This window comes from Temnothorax longispinosus, chromosome 2 (assembly GCF_030848805.1).
Source record: "Temnothorax longispinosus isolate EJ_2023e chromosome 2, Tlon_JGU_v1, whole genome shotgun sequence".
NCBI lineage: Eukaryota > Metazoa > Arthropoda > Insecta > Hymenoptera > Formicidae > Temnothorax > Temnothorax longispinosus.
This window is the reverse complement of record NC_092359.1, coordinates 18,649,043-18,669,579: the sequence shown is the minus strand read 5'-3', so window position 1 is coordinate 18,669,579 and position 20,537 is coordinate 18,649,043. Positions and strand designations below refer to the sequence as shown.

Here is a 20,537-nt window from a genome sequence, read left to right as displayed (position 1 = left end):
TTATTAGGACCGTGCAAATCCTTTATTATATTAACTCCCTCTTTAACTACTACTCGCGCGCGTAATGTTGCTTGTGCAGAATGAAAATGCTTCACGTGCCGTCGTCACTCGTGTGTGTCCATAATATATTGCCAGTCATTTCCATTCTGCATATGTGCGTGTAGTCAATTGAAAAGTAGTGGAAAAATAGAGGGGATTCAGTTTATGGAATTTCATTTACTTGAGGACAAGGAGTGGTCGAGCATGAAGAAGTCAAGATTGAATTTTGATAAAAAGCACTGCTTTAAATAACAAAATATATTAAAATATATTAAAATATATTAAAATATGTTTATATGCATACGATTTGTTCTTATATAAAACTCTTTTTGTATTATTCATTTATATGTATATGTTTATAATTTATCTTTTCTTTTTCTTTCTTCCTCTCTCTTTACCATATCAATTTCGTTTAAAACGGAATGTTGAAAGGATAGTATTTGAAATGTTTCGCACTGCAACACAGAAACAAAAAAATTGTTAGAAGAAAATATAAACAATTTATAATGTATGTATTATAATATGCAAATAGCTTATAATGCGTCGTAATTCCAATCTTTAATACTTATTGTTCATCATAGCCCACTTTAAATAATCTATAATTTGCGTCAGATATTTTAATGTATGTGCGTATTTTAATATATTTATCTAAATGTGTATCTCGATTCTTTTCAAATAGTTTACATTATACGGCACATAAAATTGTATACAGAATTCTGACACAAAGTAAAGACCGTTTAAAATCAAAATTTAACACGCTCTATTAAAGAATAAAAATTAATAAAATTTTTAAAGATCTTGAAGTTCTAAAATATTCATACATAGACGAAGACATTATGAAACGTAAAATATCTTGCATGTTCTAATACTTACACGTCGAAACCTCGTCCTACCCTCTTTCCAGTGCTGAGTTTACGGATAGCGTTCATCTCATCGGATGTTAACGTGAAATCAAAAATTTCCATGTTTTCCTTAATTCGACTTGTGGTTACAGACTTAGGTATCGGCGCAGCTCCGTGTTGATACTAGGAAAGTAAAGTACGACTGTATACATCTCTCTTAATTAAAAAAAAACAGTTGTTAATTCTTATTTTGTTACATACGGCATATCGAAGTGCTATTTGCGCCGGCGTCTTCTTGTATTTTTTTGCAAGTTGCAATATTAAGGGACTATCTAATTTGTTGTCGATGTCCTTTGAATTTCCAGGTTGTCCCAAGGGAGAGTAAGCGGTTACCGTGATATTGTGTTTCTTGCAAAAGTCCACTAATTTTTCCTGGTTTACGTTTATATTAATTTCAATCTACAACAGAATTTATTGACATTAATAAGTCATTAATTTTTTGATGCATTAATATAATATGGGTCATATCGTCATATCTATTAGTATAGAGTTTTTAAACTTTATAAAAATATACAAGAATACTGATTCATCAAAAAAATATAAATTAATTTTCTCAAAATTGCAAAAGTGATCGAAAATACGACAATTGTGGATTTAGATGGTACCACATACTTGATTATTAACTGGTGCGATTTTGGCCGATTTAAGTAAACGGGTAATTTGCTCGGAATTGAAGTTGCTGATTCCAATGCTGCGAGTTAAGCCTTGGCGAACGCACTCTTCCATTCCTCTCCACGTTTCCAAGTAATCGACATCCGATTCGGCAAGATTTCCAGTAGCGTCTTGAGGCATCAAATCATTACCCTCCTAGAAGACATTATCCAGATAAATATTGTGAATTGAAAAATCATAGGACGTTCATAGTCGTTCCTTCGCGAATAAGAATTTACTGTTAATAATCATATTCTCAACATGACTGAGAATCGACTATACATATCGTCGATAACAGCATACTCCATTTTATATAGATTAACAGCTTTTTTCCTTAATTCCTTTTATAAAAAATTTTTATCTTTATTATTAGATAACGCTGTGCAGTTACATGTATCTCGAAACCGTCAAACCGTTGCTGTGCAATTTCTTGAATTGCTTGTATAGCCATGGAAAACAAAATCTCAGTTTTATATTGATGTTAATGCTTACCTTGAAAGCGAATGGCCAATGAATTAAATAGAGATCCACATACTCTAAACCGAGATTTGCCAATGATTGTTTGCAGGCCGGGACAACAAGTTCCTCTTTGTGAGCATTGTTCCATAGCTACGAAGGAACAAATAATACAATTAAAACGAGGCAGAATGTTCAATTTAAATTTGTGCGCTTATTAAGTCTCTTATAAAGGATTAATTATTTAGAATTTAATACGTGACTAAAATGTTAAAAATTTTAGATACATTTTTATACGTAACCATTTATTGATCTCACCTTTGTGGTAATAAACAGGTCTTCCCTGGTTACGCTACCTTCTTTGATTTTTTCACGGATTGCTTCCCCAATCTCTTTCTCATTGTTATAAACGAAAGCTGTGTCAATATGACGATATCCGAGATCAATTGCCTCTTTAACAGCTTTTTTCACATTTCCCGTCTGAGACTGTTTTGTTTCCAAAAATAAAAAAGAGGAAAATATAATTCAGTAAAGCGAGTTTGGCGAACAAAAATAAAACCCCTGGTAAAAATATTAAATAACAATTGTCGTTTATGTTATAAGTAGGATTGATGCAGATTCAAACGAAACACGCGAATAGCGCAATCCATGATGATGGATGATGACGTAACTCATACATATATGTATATATGTACACTTCTATCGCATGTTATGAAACATGACACGTACTTACCTTGTAAGTTCCGAGGCCCAACATCGGCATTTTGTGTCCATTCGAAAATGTAATTGTCGGGATATTAGCCATTGTTATCGCAGATAGATAGGTGCAAACAACAGGAAGGGTATATGGCAGTATATGACAAGGCCGTCAGAAGAAGCGACCAGCTCTCTGCAACAGATCTCTTGTTTATTACAGAATCCGGGTAACGTCGTCACGACGATCGATAGACCACGCAATACGTGTACGATATGTGTGTGTTGCGAGATTTATTATCGCTGAAAATAAAAGCATTGAGTAAACTGATTCTTTTCTATTTCGGAAGTTTTCTATCACCAGTATATAGGGTCGTCGAATAAATAGCAACTGAACGCACATATGTAACACATGGAAACACCGAGAAATTACAGTAGGAGTAGCGTCTCGCGTATATACATATAGTATTATAGTAATATCTTTGTGTGTGTGTGTGTGTGTGTGTGAGAGAGAGAGAGAGAGAGAGAGAGAGATGGAGGGAGATAGAAAATCAATAAAATATGTATGTGTACGTTTTCAGCTAGCATCATAAAACTGCTGACCAGAAATTGCTCAAATTCGAAGCTGAGAAACATCATACCACATTTTTTTAATTAATATATAAATATAAAAAAATTTAAATTAATATAAATTAATATAAATCAATGTATAGTTTTATAATTGTGTGTCTCAAAGAACCCCCATCGATGAAAAAATGATTGAAAAATGATAATCGTATATAAATACATACGGCACATCACAATAATATCCAATTCGAAAGATTGTAAGATATTGTTGTCTGTTGAAATCTATTGTTCGGATTTAGTTCGCGATACTCTGATTGCCTTTTATCGGTAAAAAAAAAGATAATTATATAAGATTGGTATAAATTAATATATAATTTCCACGACTTCATGAAAAGTATCTCTACAATGAATTCGTCGACTTTTTCTAAAATCGGGAGTTATTGCGAAAATATATGTATTTTGAGCTGTCTAGAACTCAGAAAATCCATCTCACGGATCTCACGCGCGTATAACACAACATCAGAAATTCCATTTACCAGCACGATATTAATTAGCGTTCACTTTCGACTATGATCCCACACGCTCTACGTACATACGTCGCAGTGACCGTTTCTGCTCTGTTCGCGTGTTATTTATTCGTTAGACATTATATAATTCGGTCTACAGTTTCATCTCCTTCTTACGTGTACATTTTTAATTGATTGTAAATGAAAAAGAAAAATCGATCGCGCTTACCAAAGCGAGAAATGCGATAACGGCATTACTTGTCATTATTTAGATCTCTGATCATTTGCTGAGACATGTAATATTTAACTTTAGATTAGATAATTTCACGATACTAAAGATATATTTTTTGCACTGTGAGATTTGAGATAACGTGTATCTTATATTTACCTAGTGTGTTTAAATAACAAGAAATTATTACGGTACATTTACGAAATGTGTATTAAACCATATGCAGTATTGTTTAGAAATGAATATTGAAATACAGTCGAAGTGCACTCCTGTAATTCATTAATTATTAGGACCGTGCAAATCCTTTATTATTAACTCCCTCTTTAACTACACTACTCGCGCGTAACGTTGCTTGTGCAGAATGAAAATATTTCATGTGCCGTCGTCACTCACTGTGTATCCATAATATTGCCAGTCATTTCCATTCTGCATATGTGTATAGTCAATTGAAAAGTAGTGGAAAAATAGAAGGGATTCAGTTTATGTAATCTCATTTACTTGAGGACAAGAAGTGGTCGAGCATGAAGAAGTCAAGGATTGAATTTCGATCCGGCGCGAATATGCAATATAGGATTTATTTTGTAATGCAATGAGGGATTTAGTCTGCAGGCATATATGTCATCATATATATTGCACATTATCGATATTGTACGATAGTGCTCGACGACTGGATTGCACCAGAAGTTCGCCAGATGTTCGCCATCAAAATTCCAAATGGAAAGGATAATCCTTGTGTTCTTTATATCTGAAAAACAGAAGGTTCTTTAATCGTTCGAAATCTATTATATATAATGGAATTTTTTTAAATAATATAATGTACTCGTCAAAATACACCACACGTCCACCGCAATCAAACTTGTCGATTGTGGCAATTTCCTCCGGAGTTAACTTGAAATCAAAGATATCAATATTCTGTTCGATACGCTTCTTTGAAACGGATTTTGGGATTGGTATGGTACCAATGTCAACCTGTTAATAAGGAAATTATTGCTGAATTATTCGATCTAGGAGAGTGTCTTAAAATTATCGAGTATCCTTTTAATCGCAGTTTCCTTTGGCCAATTTAAATTTAAAGTCGATATTTCCTTATCAGAAAGAGAGGTCGTTATTGCAACTTTCCAATTTTTCGCAGCACATATTTTTCAACTACACACTTCTAATTATTATTTTTTTAAGTAAAATTTACCTGAAATCAATTGGAGAACAGCCGTTTTACCATTCATTTGGCTTTTCAGAATTTAGTTCGCAACCTTTTCTTTTTCAATCGCTTATAAATAAAAAATTATAGATACTTTGATACTTTTAATAAGGAAAGCTCGTCTTTAAGTCGGCCAAGGATCATGCCGTTAAAGAGACATCCAGTAGTCGCGTACAGCGACTAATTAATTAATAATACGCCTTACCAAGTATCTCAGAATAACTTGCCCGGGAGTTTTGCCGTACTTGGCCCCGATATTTACAATTTCCGGTGTCTCGAGGACGATTTTCGGATCACCGGGTTTAGCCCAAGGCCAATTAGGCGAACCGAATGGGCTGTAAGCTGTCACAGCTATGTCACGGCTCGCACAAAAGTCCCTCAATTTCCTCTGATTCAGATTCGGATGGCATTCCACCTGATTCATTACCGGCTTTATTTGGGCGATCGATAACACGCGATCGATTTGCTCGGAGTTGAAATTGCTTAGGCCAATACTCCTCGTTAAGCCCAATCTCACGCACTCCTCCATGCCGCGCCACGTGTCACGGAAATCTTCGTATGCAAACATCAGCTTGCCGTCTTTGTCCATCGGTATTATTCCGTCGGCATCTTCCTAAAATAATAATCGCGACGTAAGCAGGAACGGCGATGCTCGCGATTTTTATTTTCACCGTAACGCGAAACGCACTTACAAAATAAAATCGCGATATTTATTTTTTTTCTTCTTTCGCGTTATAAACGTGTCAATAACGACGCTACGATAACGTTGATTCTTATCTAAAGATTTATGATTATGTCGTGACCTAACATCTTCTGAAAGTCATCGAGACGCGTTCGAACGCTGAATTTTACCGCATAAGATATGGGCCAGTGTATCAGGTACAGGTCCACGTAGTCGAGGCCAAAGTTCTTCACGGATCTTCGGCAAGCCGGCACCACGTTTTCTCGTTTATGGAACGTGTTCCACAACTGAAAATATAATAGATTTTATTAATTTTATTAATACTATCGGGATTCAGACGATAGGACAACGCGAATGTATACTTTGGTAGTGATGAACAGATCCTCCCTCTTCACGATCCCTTTCGCGATCTTCTCGCGTAATACCTTGCCGATTTCCTTTTCATTCTGATATATGTAAGCGCAATCGAAATGTCGATATCCAGCGTCAACAGCGTCATGTACTGCTTGCTCGACGACCTTCGGATCATCCTAAGACGAGATTAAATTAAGTAAATTAGAATTTCAAGATGCTGTGTGCTCAAAAGATTTCTTTATTTCGGCAAATGGAAGAAGAAAGCATCTAAAGCTAGGGTAATAAAATATTTTTAAAAGTTTAAGCTGAGAGATCAATTTTTTAATTTTCGGGTAGTAGTTTTCAATTTTGCAAGAATTTGGTCCGTCGCAAGCTGTTTAAGCACACAAGTCGTTTGCGTGTACGGTTCCGTCAATGATCACGAACTTTATGTTATCACATGACATTGAAAGATATCGTCTGGCTCTTTCTCGTTGGATACCCAGATGTCGGTGAACAAATCTGAACGAAAGAGTTAAGTTTCTTCGAGAGAGAAACAATCATGAGATTTTACTTACGCCTGCCTGCCAGGTGCCGAGACCGAGTACGGGAATCTTTATACCGTTGTTCAAAACCGTAGTCGGCGCTGCCATAGTTCATCAAATGTTAAACGTTTATCTCGAAGTGATACGTACTATACTAAGAGTAAACCGTTATAGCCGACACAATATATATACCAACATAATACGCAAGAGTGTTAAAGTCACGTTATCGTTATCGTTCAAATTATGTACGTAATTGACAGCTCTTAACAAACTAGTACGCCTTACTTTTCAAGAGCAAAATTTATGTAAAAAAAACTTATGTAAGAAACAGCGTAAGTGTCGTTTACTCGACCCAACTGGCCAAATTTATTTAAAAAAAACGCTACGTTTCGACCGTGATTTCGGTCCTTTTCAAGCGTAAGGATACAAATTATTTATTAGTTCAGCATAATGACCAAACTATGCCACATCTAAAAAATAATTTGTGCGTTGATATCCATAGAATTAAAATATAAGTATGTATGTTGGAACGGACATATTCGTTAGTCGTTCACTTTTCGAAAAGGACTCGTCAAAGCCGTGACACTGTTCTACTGATAATGTCGATCTTTTTTGTCGATAATTATCAGTCGAACAGTGTTACGGCTTTGACGAGTCCTTCGACAAGTGAACGACTAACGAATATGTCGTTCCAACATACATACTTATATTTAAATTCTTTGGATATCAACGCACAAATTATTTTTTAGATGTGGCATAGTTTGGTCATTATGCTGAACCAATAAATAATTTGTATCCTTACGCTTGAAAAGGACCGAAATCACGGTCGAAACGTAGCGTTTTTTAAATAAATTTGGCCAGTTGGATCGAGTAAACGACACTTACGCTGTTTTTTTCAATATACACTGGTGATTTAAATTCTCATTTGGTTATATGTAAGAAACTTGAAAAATTTCAATTACAAATGAGCCGATAATTACGAATTAAAAACATATCTCTTTGCAATCTTCTTCGTTTCTAAGGTTTGGATGTTGCAATAAATGTAAAGTAACAGTGAAATGACGGAATTTGTAAAAAAAAAATATTTTTATTATAAAACGAATTATTTGCAACAATGCAAAAGTTTCTTATAGTTTAGATAACAATATGCAGTGACGTACAAATATACAAGGATGTAACTCGCATATATCTCTCTGTCAAGAAATTACTTTTCCCCGATTGTCAATACAAATAATTCTGTAAAAGTCGTTCACTGTGTGATTTTTCTACCTTCAATCTGTCAATTCAAGACAACTGTTCAAGGTATTAAATATCGAGCATACAAATCACGGGGTACTCTCCTGTTGTACTATCCGCTGTTCCACCGTAGCGGATTTCTTTTTACTATTCTTATTTTGATTTCTCACTTTCTTCGAATCTTCCGCCGTATTTTCGAGATCGACCCTGGTCCTCGAACGGACCCCAGGTCCCCAATTTACAGTGGGATTCTGTTGGAACCGAGACAGATGCTTCTGCCGGGAAATCGGATTGGCGAGGGGATGCATAGCGAGCGAGATGTCCGTCGTGGACGATGCGTTGAGTATCCGCGAGGCTGGACCGTCCACAGCCAGCTTCTCCCGCTTCACGGGATGCTCCTTCTCCCAGGCGCGCACGATGTCCCATACAACATCGTTTGGCGCGTCCGTTTTGATGGATATCTTACTCGCGTGCGAGTACGACACCTTGTAGCCCGCGTTTAACAGCGCCGATCTGAACATCAACATCGGCGGAACGTGACATTTAACTATAGACATCAAGCGATCTAGATTGTAATACAAAGGAATGTCCAGTTCCTCGTGTATCACGGTCAGAACTCCCTCCATTCTCTTCAACGTACCCAGCTCCATGCTGTTCAGGTTGCACAACAATCGCGACACGAATCCGCGATCGTGCAGAGGACCCAGCCATATCGGGCCTCCCATGTGCTGTCGGTGCTGGCAATGCTTACACAGCTGGTCTATCGCGGGTGCGCTCGGTAATTTGTAATTTTTCGACGCCCTCCTCGTCACCAACGGTTGAAGGTTCACGCTCTCGCATCCGTTACATTGATAGAGCATTCCTATCTTACTCGAGTTCTCTTTACATTTGTCGTGGCTCGTGAAGACCTTGACAAATACTCTTATATAAAAGTCGACGCTTATAGACAGCAACGGTACTACATACCGTCCGTAGCGTCCCGCGTAGGACGCGACGCATTGCAGTAATATCCTCAACGCTATCTCATGGCAAGATTTCGACTTCAAGGATACCGCTCCGTATTTGTAGTAACAGGTTTCCGGCACGTTGCCGGCCAGGACAGCCATATCGGTGGCGGTGACCAGAAGTATGCCGCCGTCGGACACGCACTGCACCGCGCCGTCCAGATACATCGAGGGACAGCCGTAGGGATCCAAGTCGACCGCGTCGAAGCGACTTCGCCTGCGTTGATACATCAGCAACGTCGCATCTTCATGATGCGGGGTCACCAAATTCTCAACTCCGTTGTGTAAAACGTTCCGCTTGATGCTGTCCACCGCCTTCGCGGAAATGTCATTCGCAACTATCTGCCGGACACCCTCTACCTCCTTGGCGTAACGTATGCTACGCAAACCAGTCGCGGATAGAGCTTCCAATATAGTGATTCCTTTCTGGCCTTCCGCATCGTGCGGCTTACCGACTTTAGCATCTTTCTCCTTGGTTTTTTGCAGCACCTCGTTGAACCTGTCCTTCGCAAATATCGCTAGTACCGCTACACTGAGGTCCCTATTGAATTCTTGAACTGGATTATAAAATACTCTTTCATTCGTAACCAATATCTGCGCCTTTCCCTCGCTCACAGTGGGAACCTCTTCAAGTTTTGGCTTCTTCGCGCATTGCTCGTTATCCATACTTGTATACGTAACACTAAAATGTACGGACATATTATACATTAAATATACAAATGTATATTAAGAGGTATTATAAATATATATAAAAATATATAGGTAAATATTGTAATATAAAATTGTGTAAGCCAATTTACCGTTATTTTTATACAGTCATATTAAAAGCTTGCAACACTTGAAAGTACTCGGTACTGTATTCGCAGGTTTTCTTGCTTCAATTATCCAAATACCTATAATAATAAGACGAAAAGTTATATATCTCCGCAATAACGAGATAACCTATATTATAACGAGGTTTATATGCGCCGACGCTTTTTCGACAGATAGAGGAAACTGTAAGCCAGACACGTGCGTTATCGAATGTCGATAAAAGAATCGTGTGTCAATCATACGTTCACATGGCATTATTTATCAAAAATTTACACGCGGTATCGCGCCGAGAGAAAATGGGGACTTGAAAGAAAGGTACGGGCGGATAAAAAAAGGCTTCAACATTTATTTACGTGATATTCGTACACAAACAATCACTTATAACTCCTATTTGAATTCTTATATCTACAGTTCAAAACAGTACTTAATGTGTGTGTGTCTGCCGCTATGCAGCTAAACTAGAATAAATACATCGTAGCCTATTCTGGGATCTATTGTGGGCCTATGTCATTGGTTTTGGGGAAACAATTAATTTCCCTCTGTTTGGGCTACCGTTTGGACCCTTTTTAAAATTGGTTTATGATGATGATTAGCGGTATGTTCTCTTGCGTGAAGAAATCTGACGCAGAACCGCATTCAGAGTCGATTTTCCGAAAGATTGCCTAATCGTTTTTGAGTATTGCCCAAATATCTAGAGCAGATCAATTGTTCTAATTAGAAATCTATCCGAATAGTTCCACAATAGCTTCCCTGATGTCTTCAAATAAAAAAAAAATATGTTCGCACGCACACATCATTCTCAAGAACTCCGACCGCAAAACAGATTATCATTGAATAAAACGGAATATAAAAGTTTCTCGTCTCGTTTAACGTACGAATGTATTTGCTGGGGTATAAATCAGAGATCGAAATAACCTTTAAGGGCTTATCGTTCTATAGAACCAAAGAGAAAGTAAAAAAATCGCTTTAATTCTCAACAACAGTCTTTCTCTCGCAAAAATCATGTAGGATATTATAATCAAATACACACATACACACACACATGTATATTCTTAAATTACATCGACTTTTACTCAAATAAAACTCATAAAGTTTTTCTAACACTGGGCAAGTTGTGGGAATTCAATACAACAGAATTTGTTTGATAGATTATGTATATGTCTGTCAACTGTCTATTTAATATAAGAAAAGAATTATTAGATTTATTCTTTCAAAGTCTATTAGTATTAGATTCATCCTCTTAAATATTACTGATGTAAATTGTCACTCTAGTCAAAAAATGATTCCATTTAACTTATGATATATTGTAAAAAGTTTTCAGGTATATGTATAAACTTCAAATGTGGATATTAACTTCCGACAAATTCTGACGTTAGATTGAAAATGCTGAGAATGATTCATCGACGATCTTCATCGGAACACATTGCTTTATACAGCAGTAAGTACTTTTCATTATCAAGAAAAATATCGAATATTTTTGATGATACATGACAAACTGCTATTATAAAATGGTTCTGCATAGTTTATGATATTGTAAGGCGATTTCAGATGGCGGGTTCTGAATGTATATCATTTTTTGCTGGCGATCTAAAGACATTTCTATTGAGATCTACACTGAAAATGAATTCTCCGACTGGCAGATTGTCATTTCTGTAGAAAACACTGAATTTTTATACATCAGCAAATACTTCTTCTACATTATCGAGAAAAATATCAACATTTCTTAGTTTCATCAGAGTTCAGATTAATCTAATTATCGTGAAAATCAGATACTCGCACTTCTCTCACGCCACATCCTTTTCCTGCATCGGTTTCTTGCAAAGAGTAGGAGTTTCCTCTTCGTCCTCCGCTTTACGCTTTTTCCTTACCAGATGCGATATATCGCTGGCAGGTTTGGACGTACTACTACCACTTCCAGAAGCCTCATTCGGTTCACCCTCACTAGAGCACCCGTTCAATCTCTCCTCCTTAATCTCTTTGAGCACATTAGCTTCTTTCTTCAGATCCTTGATGTCCGCGATTTTTTCCTGAATCTCTGGAAGAAGTTCCTGCAATTCCTTGATCTCCCCTTCGACGGTGTAGAAGGGATCATCGGATTGAGGTGGATTATCCTCCAAAGTCTTCAGATGCACGATCTTTGCTTCCAGCAGTGCGGACGCCTGGTTGAATTGCTCGATACTGATGTCAAAGTTGTTCGCCATCGCGTGCGCCAATCCGAGCTGATAATGGATCTCGGCGATCGCTCGATGGTCACGCGGAGTCAACTTCTCCAGTAGATTCAAACAGGCCTTGAAGTCGATCAATGCGCTCTCGTGGTTGCTACCTTCCATCGCGACCTCGCCTAGAAGGCGGTAGGCCTCAGCCAAAAACTTCCAGCCCGGTGGTCCGCGTTTTACTAACACCAGTTTCGCCAATTCCAAGACTTCCCAAGCGATCTAGAAACGGAAATTAGACATTGGAATCATTTGCAATTAATTCAATACTTAAGTACAGTTATCAATGAATCACATTAAATTTGTATTTAAAATTGGATAAATCAATTCGACAATAAGCAAAGGTATAATTCGATATAACTTAACTGGATGAGATTTCCTAACATTATAATTAGCCGAAGTACATCACCTGTAGATTGTTGATTTCGTCCTCGTCATTTTCCTTCTCAACGTCCTCTTCATCTGCTTCTCCATCCTTATCTTCATCTTTTCTGTTCATACCGCTACCAGAAGCTTCGCCATTGTGCAGATCAAGATCTCGACTACAGCCAGGAATCTCTTCCCTCGGCTTGCTCTTTTCTTCGACCTTGCTGTCGGCCGTTTTATCGGACTCTTCTGTCTTTTCATTTTTTTCAGCCTTTGTGTCCTTCAGATTCTTTGAATCTTCTCCCTCTTTCTCCGTTTTCTTCTCCGTTTCCTTCTCCGTTTCTTTTTCCGTTTCCTTCTCCGTTATCTCTTGCTTATCATCCTCTTTGCCGTTCGATGTGCAAGGGCTTTCCGTGGTATGATTGCCTTCCGTTGTGGTCCCCTCGTCGTTTTCTTCCTCCTCCTCTTCTTCACCTTGCTCGTCCTGGCTGACTTCCTCGGATCCGGGCACACCACCTCCCAACACCCCCGCCTCCTCGCGTGCCAGACCTAGAAGTGCTCGTCCATAAAGCAGGTAGAGCTCGCCCATCTCGTCGCCGGTCTCTCCATGCTCCTGAGCGAGAAGTTCGCAGGCACGAGCTAGGACTGCTACTGCGAGATGATAATCGCGCACCAGAAGGTGACGTTTGCCCTGAGAGATTGCCGTCGCGGCATCCTTGATCGGCACTTCCTCCGATACATCGGCCATCTAAGGAACAAAGACGGGGAAAGTTTTCATGTAGTATATGTTGCATATATATTTTAGAAATGACAAGCGAGAAATGTCAACGTACGCAGGGTACATCGAAAGATAAGATCAATTAGCGACGATAAAGGATTACTTGGAACAGGAAATATATATAAACAGAAAATCTGTACTATGCGTCACATCTCTTCTGTATCATGATCTTTCCAACGTTACGAGAAAAGAACTGAATTTAATAGGTTTCCGTACTTCCTGATATACATAACGTCGGCTTCAAGGGACCGATAGATGCATATATACGTGCAGCATTAGGCTTACATCGGACTATATATTTTTGGACCAGGTATATTAAGTATTGGCAAAGAGAATGTATATAGACGTAAACAAGGATCTTATTTCGGAAGAAACAACGTTAATTGTAGTGAATTAAAATTAAAATTAATTTTACCCAAGAATCTAATTATTGTCAAACAGTCTTTGATCTTTGATAACTTATAAAGAAATCTCAATCTACAACGTTTAGCGCGACGCGAGCTTTGATCGTACAACGCAATCGTTTCGGTAGAACAACGTAGAAGGGGTGCGTGGGCGATGAGGTGGACATCCGCAGCATCCGCGAGTGGGGAAGGAGAGAGACCGGGTGGCTGTCCGCGTGGGTCGATTTCGTCGTGGCGCTTCGACGTGGAAGGGTGGAGGGCGTCCGCATCGCGAGGATGCCGGGGAGAGAAGGCGAGAAAGAGCAAGTTCTAAGGGTGGTTGTCGGCCAGTAACGAGTCGGGGGACGCGAGCGTCGCGTTGGAGGCGTCGCCCTGGGCGCCGCCGTCCGAGAGCAGATGGAGTCGTCCCGCGTGCCCCGGGGCCCCGCTTCGCGCCTCGTCTTCCTCTTCGTCACCCTCGTGCTGACCGTCGCAGGTAAAGAGACCGGTGCCGCGTTCTCCACGGAAGAGAGACTGACGTCTCCGTCTCAAACCGTGAAAAGTATAAAGATAAAAATCAATGTGCAGGTTTCTCTATCAAAGTACATTTTCAAGAAGTTGATACGGAAGATATGTCTCATTGGAAAGTTGAAAACAAAATTACACAGTTCTAAATTGACTTCGATTATTGTTCCGAAGAAATTTTCCAATTTTCCCGCCTCCTTCTTTTCAAAGAAAAAACTTTATTGTGAACCGGGATTTGATAGGAACACGAGCACCTCAATAACCGTCTCAATAACTCGTCTTCCTCTTTTCTCAGCCACGGGGCTCTTATGTAGCGCGATAATGTCGGATCACTGGGAAGAGATCAGCTGGGACAAAGAAGATCTGACCCGCGCGAACGTCAACCTCACGTGGTACTTGAACGGTCAGGTGGCAAGGCTCGAGTCTTCCATTAATCACCGAAATAAGCATCGTGTCGCCAAAAGTTCGTCCTTCCTAGTTCCCACGCACGGCGGGATTTGGATTATGTGTGTTTCATTATCAGGTATAAGAGATCGTAGTTTTTATAACGTTAAACTTAAACCTAAGACTGCACATATATATGTTGTTATACACGCTTCAGGATTTAAATACATTAAATACATTATTCACGATTGTGAACGCAGAATATCCCCAGATGTTTTTAGCTTATTCCATGGCTTATTCCAACGTACAAATTATCATTATGGGTGGTTTTCAGTTTTGCCGATTTCAAACCGCGATAATTACTTGTAATTATCTTTTTGTAATTATCTTCGAAAGCTATTGTCACAGAAATCGATGATAATAAGAGTAGATTATTGATAAGAAAAAAAGCAAACCGAAAAAAATGTTCTTTATGTAGATAAAAATTATTCGCAGTCGTTCGTGGATGTATGCAACATTAAATCATGCCGTTCTCTTTAATATCCAGATCTTATTAAGATATGGATACACAATCAACGTTTCGTATTTCCTCGCTCGTGCCAATAGAAACATTATCGGTCTTATGAATCGGCATGCGAATGAGGTTTAGGTCTAATAGGATGGTGTTGCTCAATTCCACGGAAAAAGCAGGGATCACGGTCACGCAATCGTATAGATACTCTGGTACTTAAATCGTGCGATTCGGCGGTTCGATATCTCCGGCCAGAGTCAAGGTGGCATCTAAATATAGTCACGTGTACGTGCGATATAGACGAGGTAATATCTGTTTTAAGTTTTAATTCCAGCGTAAGATACTTATTAATATTGCATTTTCACGAAAAACACCGTCAATTTTTTTAAAGGTTTTTATTATTAAAAAATTGTCCAAGAAAAACATCGTCATTTTTTTTAAAGATATTACTAAATTTGTCTTTAAATATTATTCTTTAATTTAAAAACGTAACAATTCCTCGAAGTTCTATGTAATTAAAACTGGCTTCAAAAGATCTGTAAGAAAAATATAGTAGAACTGAAAAATGTGTGCTCAATATTTAAAGACACGATTAATATGAAAAGTGCCTCTCCCCAAGTGTCTAATGAAATGTAGCCTGATGTAACGATGTGCTCGATATATACCTTTTCGTTTAATCGAACGGGTGCAACCTTGAAGAGTACTTGAAGAATTCGGGGTCGTAATTGTCTCACTTAGTTATTTTTGCCGGAATTACGTTCATAGGGTCTGAACACGCTAAGCAGTGCCTAGCACTGCCTGCACTACCTTCGCGCGTGACATTTATATCACGACCAAGGTGTTAAAGTTTCCTACAAATCTATCAAATCAAAGGATGTCTTAGTGGCATATAAATTAAAGAAGGATTGCTTCCCTGCGATGATTCTGGATCGTTTTGAAAATAACTAGTTTTTTTATAATTTTATCTATAATTTGGACGGCAAGAAGCAAAGATTAAATCGACAAATCGTGTTCTTTTAGAGGAAGAGTTACAGCTGTTAAGTCAGGTGGGTTTCCCGCAAAAGAGATGCGTCAATCACTTGACACCGAGTGAAGCACACGAGGAAACGCGCGGAGTTTGGCAAAATCGTAAGTAAATAGAAAATAACATTTAAGTTTAACATTGAATTTATCCTACAACGAATTGTTTTATTCTTCAATGAAATAAATCATGATATTTCCTATGAATTATATGTATCAAAAATCTCGTTTGGTTAATCATTCCAATATTCTGTTTCAGGAATGCAAAATCTAAGCATCTCGTGCTCCCTGGTGTGCCTGATCATTTTAGGATGCGCTGCACTTATAGGATTTTTCGGACTGTGCAGGCATCAGATATCGGCCGTCCTCGTGACAGGAGTGATGTACCTCCTTGCAGGTAAAATTATCTACTAATCATATAAACTAGCGATCTACCGAGATTTCAAGTACGATGTTGCCAAGACGGAAGAAAGAAATGGGTCTGTCATGTACATATGACATAGCTACCGAAGTGTTGAGCAACGAATAAACTAGGAATCGCTGGTCTCTCATTTCAGCAACATTCGCGCTATTCACGCTCACGATCATCCACTTCAAGAGGGCCCAGGACCGCGGGACCAAACCCATAACGGACGGGCCTGAGGACGGCGTGATCGGCATGCCCGTTCTTCGCAGCATCCTCAAGGCCAGGCGAGTCACCACCGCGTGGAGCATGGACCTGGGATGGGGTGGAGTCACACTCTGTGCCCTCGCGTCGGTAGCCTGGATCCTCCTCAGTAAAATCATGCGCTTCAGCCCGATCGCTGCCATGATAGCGTAGCAGTGGGAAGCCTTCGAGGTCTAAGGTCGTTTCTGAGAGTCACGACATTTCGATGCTCCGCGTTCCTTTCGGGTAACACTCTTTTTGATGGATGTATCAAGTTGGCGCAATAGATTTGTTCCACGATTAAGTCGGGCTTTAATCCTCTACGAGACATATTTTCAAACGTTTCTTAAAAAACGGTGTGATTTCGTCTTTAACTTCACTTAGCAAATACGACAAACTGTTTGCACCAACTTAATAAATCTCGAGTGTTTAATCTCCCGCTAGGAACTTGCTAGATTCCAAGAGTATGAATATCCGAGATTTAGGATATTCTTCGTGCCTAGGAATTGAAAGCTTCTGAAACCTCGAAAAGGATCGCAAATTGGAGCGACTGTAGATGATACTCTTGAGGAAGTTGAGTCCAGAAATGACCACCTCGAAGGCGACCATCGCCAGGTGCCTATTTCGTATAATTTATCTCGTTCGCATCAATATTCATTGTTCCAATCGAAGGAACGTGAGTTCATCAAGAAGTAAAAAAAGATTTGATTAGAGCGTACAATTGATCGATCGACGCTTCGTAGAATCACTGGATGCCAATTTGCTAATTGATATTCTTCTGTATTTTAACATTTTATTTATTTACCGCAATTTACTAAACGAGTCCGCTAAGAAAATAAGAGATATGAAACGAATAAACCTATAATATATACCCATCCATATCTAAAAAATGTTGATAAAAAAAGACGAAACGTAACGTTCTTGCTGATTCTCTCGGCTGATATTCTCGCCGATGCACAGCAAACGACTCAGGAATTAGTCTCAAATATGTTACAAAGCAATATGGCAGATAATATCACCACGAGCGCTGTAGACTAGAATTAGATAGTTTTTAAAAATCGTCCGTACGGTTTTTATCAATATATTCATGTAAATATTGCTATACTCATATATAAAGTATTCGCTCATCAATTTGTACACCTTCTTTCAGACTTTTAAAAATTTTACTTTTAGTAATATTTTTATCATAATTATTCTCGCTCTTTTTTTCATACAGCATCCGCATTCAACACTAATTTCTGATTGCCATTTTGCGCAATCAACATCTCTTTTTTATACAACGAAAACAAGTTGTTTGTATAACAATTTTCTGATATATAGTTGCCTATAATGTAATCCGAACGCCTTACGATTAGAACAATAAGCACGTTTATAATTGCATAAAATAAAAATGTTAGTGGTATACAGGAACGAGGTGCGTAAAGTGTGACGAAGTAATTTCTCTCAGAAAAAAAAACGATGCAGCCGTTGAATGTCTCTCTCGAGAATCGTACAATTGTTACTTTATATATTTTATCTGTACGATTTCAATATTCCGAGAAATTAATCTACATCGCGCTTTACTCTCCTCAATCTATATATACAGCGTAAACTTTTTTTCAGCAAAGAGAAGCTTTTGCTACTTGTGCTTCTAGTGATTAGACGGTGTAATGTTGTGCACAGTACTTGTCCCGCATGAAAGAACCGCGAGCTGCATTTCGTCCATTAAAAATTAAAAATCTTTGTGCACTCGGCGCTTTAGCGGGAGACATCGTATTTTCCTAACGACGCGCGCTCTCGAGCGTCGTATTTTTTTTACGCGATCTTTGTTGTTTGTTATGACGAAAATATCGAGCGCAATAAAATCACCGTGAGGAATCGCGTTGGTTGAAAAAACCGTTCGTACCTCACAGTTTTTAAGATTTTAATTAACACTTATACTCTTTCCACCCTGCTCGAGTACAACTTTGCAAAAAATCGCAGCTTCGTTATGTAAAAAACCAATAAAGTGTATGTTTTACATGGCTATTTTTATATCCTTATGAAAAATTGAATTAAGTTGAATTTAAAGTTAAAATAAATTTATTTAAATTTAAATATTAATACTTGTAATTCTCAAATATTACAGCTATTGAAATTTGTAATTCAAATACTATAAATATTGTATAATAAATACAAAAAATATGTAAATTGAAAATATTATATTTTTTTAATTTCCTTGAAAAGATCTGTGTGATGATCTACGTTATCATAATAAACTAATAAAGTGCATGTTTTACATAGCTATTTTTATATCTTCATTAAAAATTGAATTAAGTTGAATTAAAAGTTGAATAAATTTATTTTAAAATAAATTTAAATATTAATATTTGTAATTCAAATACTATAGATATTGTATAATAAATACAAAAAATATGTAAATTAAAAATATTTTATTTTTTTTAATTTCCTTGAAAAGATCTGTGTGACGATCTACGTTATCATAATAAACTTATGTTTTACATAGCTATTTTTACATCTTCATTAAAAATTGAATTGAGTTGAATTAAAAGTTGAATGAATTTATTTTAAAATAAATTTAAATATTAATATTTGTAATTCAAATATTATACATATTGTATAAATAAATATAAAAAATATGTAAAATTATAAATATTTCATTTAAAAAAATCTCTTGAAGATCTGTGTGAGGATCAAAGTCAATCTTTTACATTTCAATCTCGAACACGTAAAGTTAATCACTGATAAAGTGATTAATATCATTGATGATAATTTTCATTTGATAAAGTGAAAAAAGTTTATAGCTTCAAAATTTGTTAAAAACTTTTGGGAAAAAAAATCTGTGCAATTACAATAAATTTATTCAAACAAATAATTATTACGAAACATTCCGCGCGCTTACTCCGTCGATATGACAGATCTAAAGTTATAACAGATCTAGCCTTGAAAAACGTCTCCCTCAATAGCTCGTCTCACCGTCGAGAAGACGATACTCATTATCATCTTTCCAACGAAAAGATTCCCGACGAAAAGAAACTCCTCCACGCGAGTATCAAAGAACACGTTTATCGCGTTCGCATCTTCTGCACTTTCTCAGAATCTCCCTTTCTCCTCTCCTTCTCTATCCCCGAGCTACCTCTCCCACGTCGAGTGCAGAAAGTGTAGATAGCAAAAGTGCTCTCAACAGCCTCTACTTATCATATCGATGTCCAAACGTAGTACACAGACTACACAGTCGTAAATAACGTTATCGCGAGCGAAAACCGCGTATTCCCCTCCCCCTCCTCTCTCTCTGTTTAATTACCCGCCAAGCCCGCGAACCCCGTAGAGGAGACGATTAAATCGCCGGGAACAAAAAAAGAAAAAGAGTAAGATTTCGACGCCAGCGAGATCGGTCGTATTGATGCAACGGCGAGGCGTATTTTTTTTTCTTTCAGCGAGACGTTAACCACATCGTGGGCGCGTACGTACCTCGATCGATTTCACGGAACGGTGGTGTTACCTCCGCAAGTCAATGCCCTACTCAGCCCTAGAGCACAAGCCGCAGGAAACACGCTGGCAGGACGACGCGGGTGATTTCCGTTATTACACGCGCGAGCTGCGTAACCGGTACGGTACGCGGGTAAACTTTCCGGAGGCCTCGGCGGCTCGGCGGCTCGGCGGCGTACGGTCATCGACGGATACTTGCGAAGATGACCGACTCACAAACGGATCGAGCCCGCGAAGCTAAACGAAAAATTCGCCGCGCGGCAGCGCTATCATCGCGATGGCAAATACACAAATACAACTCAGTGCATTTAGGAATCTGATTGGTGCATGTTTTTAATTTCTGTTGGAGCTGAGAGCATACCCCAATCAAATTCACGAATTTTATAACA

General features: G+C 38.2%; 4 protein-coding genes and 1 long non-coding RNA gene across 9 annotated transcripts; 2 read left to right on the top strand and 3 right to left on the bottom strand.

Annotated features, from left to right (window-relative positions):
• Positions 1 to 282: 282 nt before the first annotated feature.
• Positions 283 to 3,966, bottom strand: LOC139808909 (aldo-keto reductase 1B-like). Of its 3 annotated transcripts, none has more exons than XM_071771422.1 (8): positions 3,845 to 3,966; positions 2,782 to 2,937; positions 2,367 to 2,534; positions 2,085 to 2,201; positions 1,554 to 1,748; positions 1,143 to 1,340; positions 913 to 1,064; positions 283 to 494 (listed from the first exon to the last, which is right to left on the bottom strand). In XM_071771422.1, exons 2-8 carry the CDS (start codon positions 2,851 to 2,853, stop codon positions 452 to 454), a joined length of 945 nt encoding a protein of 314 aa, XP_071627523.1. In that variant the 5' UTR covers positions 2,854 to 2,937; positions 3,845 to 3,966; the 3' UTR covers positions 283 to 451. The 3 variants fall into 3 exon arrangements, with proteins under 3 accessions (XP_071627523.1, XP_071627524.1, XP_071627525.1); XM_071771423.1 differs by having other exon boundaries at positions 2,782 to 3,044; positions 3,845 to 3,924; XM_071771424.1 differs by lacking the exon at positions 3,845 to 3,966 and adding an exon at positions 3,533 to 3,815.
• A 636-nt stretch (positions 3,967 to 4,602) lies between these two features.
• Positions 4,603 to 9,144, bottom strand: LOC139808906 (aldo-keto reductase 1B-like). 2 transcript variants are annotated; one of them, XM_071771419.1, is made up of 6 exons: positions 9,004 to 9,144; positions 6,286 to 6,453; positions 6,094 to 6,210; positions 5,447 to 5,854; positions 4,864 to 5,012; positions 4,603 to 4,788 (listed from the first exon to the last, which is right to left on the bottom strand). In XM_071771419.1, the coding sequence occupies exons 1-6, from the start codon at positions 9,034 to 9,036 to the stop codon at positions 4,746 to 4,748; spliced, it is 918 nt and encodes a 305-aa protein (XP_071627520.1). In that variant the 5' UTR covers positions 9,037 to 9,144; the 3' UTR covers positions 4,603 to 4,745. The 2 variants fall into 2 exon arrangements, with proteins under 2 accessions (XP_071627520.1, XP_071627519.1); XM_071771418.1 differs by lacking the exon at positions 9,004 to 9,144 and adding an exon at positions 6,835 to 7,168.
• LOC139808913 (tRNA (guanine(26)-N(2))-dimethyltransferase-like) lies at positions 7,874 to 20,350 on the bottom strand. The gene is given in 4 exon segments (XM_071771432.1): positions 7,874 to 9,708; positions 11,628 to 12,289; positions 12,477 to 13,181; positions 20,131 to 20,350. Coding segments are annotated over 3 exon segments (2,949 nt in total). The 5' UTR covers positions 20,131 to 20,350; the 3' UTR covers positions 7,874 to 8,126.
• Positions 13,654 to 18,679, top strand: LOC139808911 (uncharacterized). Of its 2 annotated transcripts, XM_071771429.1 has the most exons (5): positions 13,654 to 14,090; positions 14,415 to 14,642; positions 16,035 to 16,142; positions 16,294 to 16,431; positions 16,592 to 18,679. In XM_071771429.1, the coding sequence occupies exons 1-5, from the start codon at positions 14,012 to 14,014 to the stop codon at positions 16,852 to 16,854; spliced, it is 816 nt and encodes a 271-aa protein (XP_071627530.1). In that variant the 5' UTR covers positions 13,654 to 14,011; the 3' UTR covers positions 16,855 to 18,679. The 2 variants fall into 2 exon arrangements, with proteins under 2 accessions (XP_071627530.1, XP_071627531.1); XM_071771430.1 differs by lacking the exon at positions 13,654 to 14,090 and having other exon boundaries at positions 14,500 to 15,319.
• LOC139808914 (uncharacterized) lies at positions 19,113 to 20,251 on the top strand. Its single transcript, XR_011730973.1, has 2 exons — positions 19,113 to 20,027; positions 20,097 to 20,251. It is a non-coding gene; the product is annotated as an uncharacterized lncRNA (long non-coding RNA).
• Positions 20,351 to 20,537: the final 187 nt, after the last annotated feature.

Coding starts and splice junctions, on each gene's coding strand:
- LOC139808909 (XM_071771422.1), bottom strand. CDS start 2,853: ATGGCTAATATCCCGACAATTACATTTTCGAATGGACACAAAATGCCG. Junction 1,749..2,084: donor ATTGGCCATTCGCTTTCAAG/GTAAGCATTAAC, acceptor AATGTCTTCTAG/GAGGGTAATGATTTGATGCC. Junction 1,341..1,553: donor TCGCACCAGTTAATAATCAA/GTATGTGGTACC, acceptor ATTCTGTTGTAG/ATTGAAATTAATATAAACGT.
- LOC139808906 (XM_071771418.1), bottom strand. CDS start 6,909: ATGGCAGCGCCGACTACGGTTTTGAACAACGGTATAAAGATTCCCGTA. Junction 6,454..6,834: donor TCGGCACCTGGCAGGCAGGC/GTAAGTAAAATC, acceptor ATCTCGTCTTAG/GATGATCCGAAGGTCGTCGA. Junction 5,855..6,093: donor ACTGGCCCATATCTTATGCG/GTAAAATTCAGC, acceptor TTATTATTTTAG/GAAGATGCCGACGGAATAAT.
- LOC139808911 (XM_071771429.1), top strand. CDS start 14,012: ATGGAGTCGTCCCGCGTGCCCCGGGGCCCCGCTTCGCGCCTCGTCTTC. Junction 14,643..16,034: donor TATGTGTGTTTCATTATCAG/GTATAAGAGATC, acceptor GTGTTCTTTTAG/AGGAAGAGTTACAGCTGTTA. Junction 16,432..16,591: donor AGTGATGTACCTCCTTGCAG/GTAAAATTATCT, acceptor CTCTCATTTCAG/CAACATTCGCGCTATTCACG.